Source organism: Trypanosoma grayi (genome assembly GCF_000691245.1).
Source record: "Trypanosoma grayi strain ANR4 Tgr_1860_V1, whole genome shotgun sequence".
Classification (NCBI taxonomy): Eukaryota; Euglenozoa; class Kinetoplastea; order Trypanosomatida; family Trypanosomatidae; genus Trypanosoma; species Trypanosoma grayi.
In genome coordinates this window covers 1-1,825 of record NW_008827478.1, presented here as the reverse complement: position 1 = coordinate 1,825, position 1,825 = coordinate 1, and the positions used below count along the sequence as shown (strand labels likewise).

At 46.1% G+C, this 1,825-nt stretch overlaps 1 protein-coding gene across 1 annotated transcript; it reads right to left on the bottom strand.

Moving 5' to 3' along the window:
* Positions 1 to 1,232: 1,232 nt before the first annotated feature.
* Positions 1,233 to 1,724, bottom strand: DQ04_18601000 (proton motive ATPase 1; the record flags this gene model as incomplete). The annotated part of the gene is made up of 1 exon (XM_009317726.1): positions 1,233 to 1,724. The coding sequence occupies one exon, from the start codon at positions 1,722 to 1,724 to the stop codon at positions 1,233 to 1,235; it is 492 nt and encodes a 163-aa protein (XP_009316001.1).
* Positions 1,725 to 1,825: the final 101 nt, after the last annotated feature.

Sequence of the window (1,825 nt, the reverse complement as noted above, 5' to 3'; positions counted from 1 at the left end):
TATATCGTTGGTTTATTTATATAGAGGAGCGGGGCAGATATACCTAACTCCTTTTCTCTTTTTCTCTTGGCTAATAGAAGTAGGAGGCAGGCTCACAATCGCTTCCTTTTGCGAAGGAAACAAGTAAGGCCTTGACGGACTTATTCACACATTATTTCCCTTCTGCTGCTGCTGCTCTTTTTCTTCTTTGTGCACTGCTGCAGATACGAATTAACTGGGTGTGACCTTGTTGCATATTCTGCACTTTTTCTAAGCACCCTTTTTGCTGCTGCCTCCGCCCCACAATTCCCGGCCCCAGCGCGCGTCAGTCTACAGACAGCACAACTCGGCGACGAGCACACACAAACAATGAGAGAGAAATTGAATCATCTAAACAAAGAAACTCACTACTTGCGACTCGCACATTCTCAACAAGAAGGGTGACAGATCGCTTTCCGAGGCTAACACGGTTTCATGACCTTCCCTAGAAAACACATTTCCTTCAAGTCACCTCACCGATTGAAACAGCAGTACATGAAGAAGGGGGAGCACAAACAACAACAAAAGGGCAAGACACAAAGAAGAAGCGACACGAAATTAGCAGCCATTCAAACGCCTATACAAACACACATCGACAGAGACATATATATATGTATATATCTTTGCACTTCCGAGTGTCGGGAAGGAACGAAGAAGGGAATATAAGCCACGGAACGCTGAGACATTACAACAATATGAGAGGAATGGAACTGTTTTTTTTTTTTGCGTCGTCAATCTCTAAATAAAGAAAGGCAGCACTGGAGCATCATTAAAGGTCTTTTTTTCTTTGTGCTTCACAGAGGGAGGACATTACTCTCTTTTCTTCGTTGGGTTTGTACTATTTTTAGTCCACTCCCCCCAGCATTAAATTCTTTTCACAAACCGAGGGGTAATACGGCATGCCCTATGCAATAGTCCAAGCCATGCAAATTTAACATATTCTTTTCATCGCCCCAGCATTCTTTTTTTTTTTTTACTCTCCCTAGATTAAAGCACATTACCCTGCTAAACATTCGCTTGACTCATCAGCTCACTGACCGTTGGGCCTGAGGTCTTTTTCTCCTCACATATCCTCTGGGGGTGATGCAGCAACACCACATTTCCTACTTGGCACATAGAGATAAACATACAGTGGGCGAACAACAAGACGCAAGAGGTCGGGCACCAACATAACTCAAAATGAGGGGCTCGAGAGAAATAGCAAAAACCTCCACTCACCTCTGATCCTCAGCCTTGCGAGGAGAATATGGAGAACGCATCTCATTTGGGGACGCCTTTTCTGCCCCAGAGGCACCTTCGTTGAACGGCTCCTTGGTGCCTTTTTCCACCGCACTTCCGGACTGACCAACAAACATGAGTTCTTCCTGTTGACCACCAGCGTTAGCGTCATCAGATGTAGTTTTCGCTTGATTTTCCACGTACTGTTCAATGACCTTTCCGCCATACGCCTCTGAAACACATCCGAATAGATCAACGGCCTCCATAAACATATGTGAGAGCACTTTAATGACATCTTGGATAAACCACCACACGACGCAGTAGATCCACACCCACAACGGCAGAAGCCTTTCGCTATTCGTGTCACCCCACGCAAGGCCCTCCGTCAGGAGACCATCAGGCCTTGACTCGTGCCAGAACGAAGCCACCATAGACGACACAAACAGAGAGATAATCGCACCGATCAGAAGCACAAGACCAGGAACCATCGTGAAGAAGAACCGGCCTCCTGTTCGCGAAGAGAACAGTGTCAAGAAGTCGGAGATAGATATCTTAAGGTACAGCAGCGTCACCACCTTACCCTGCTTCA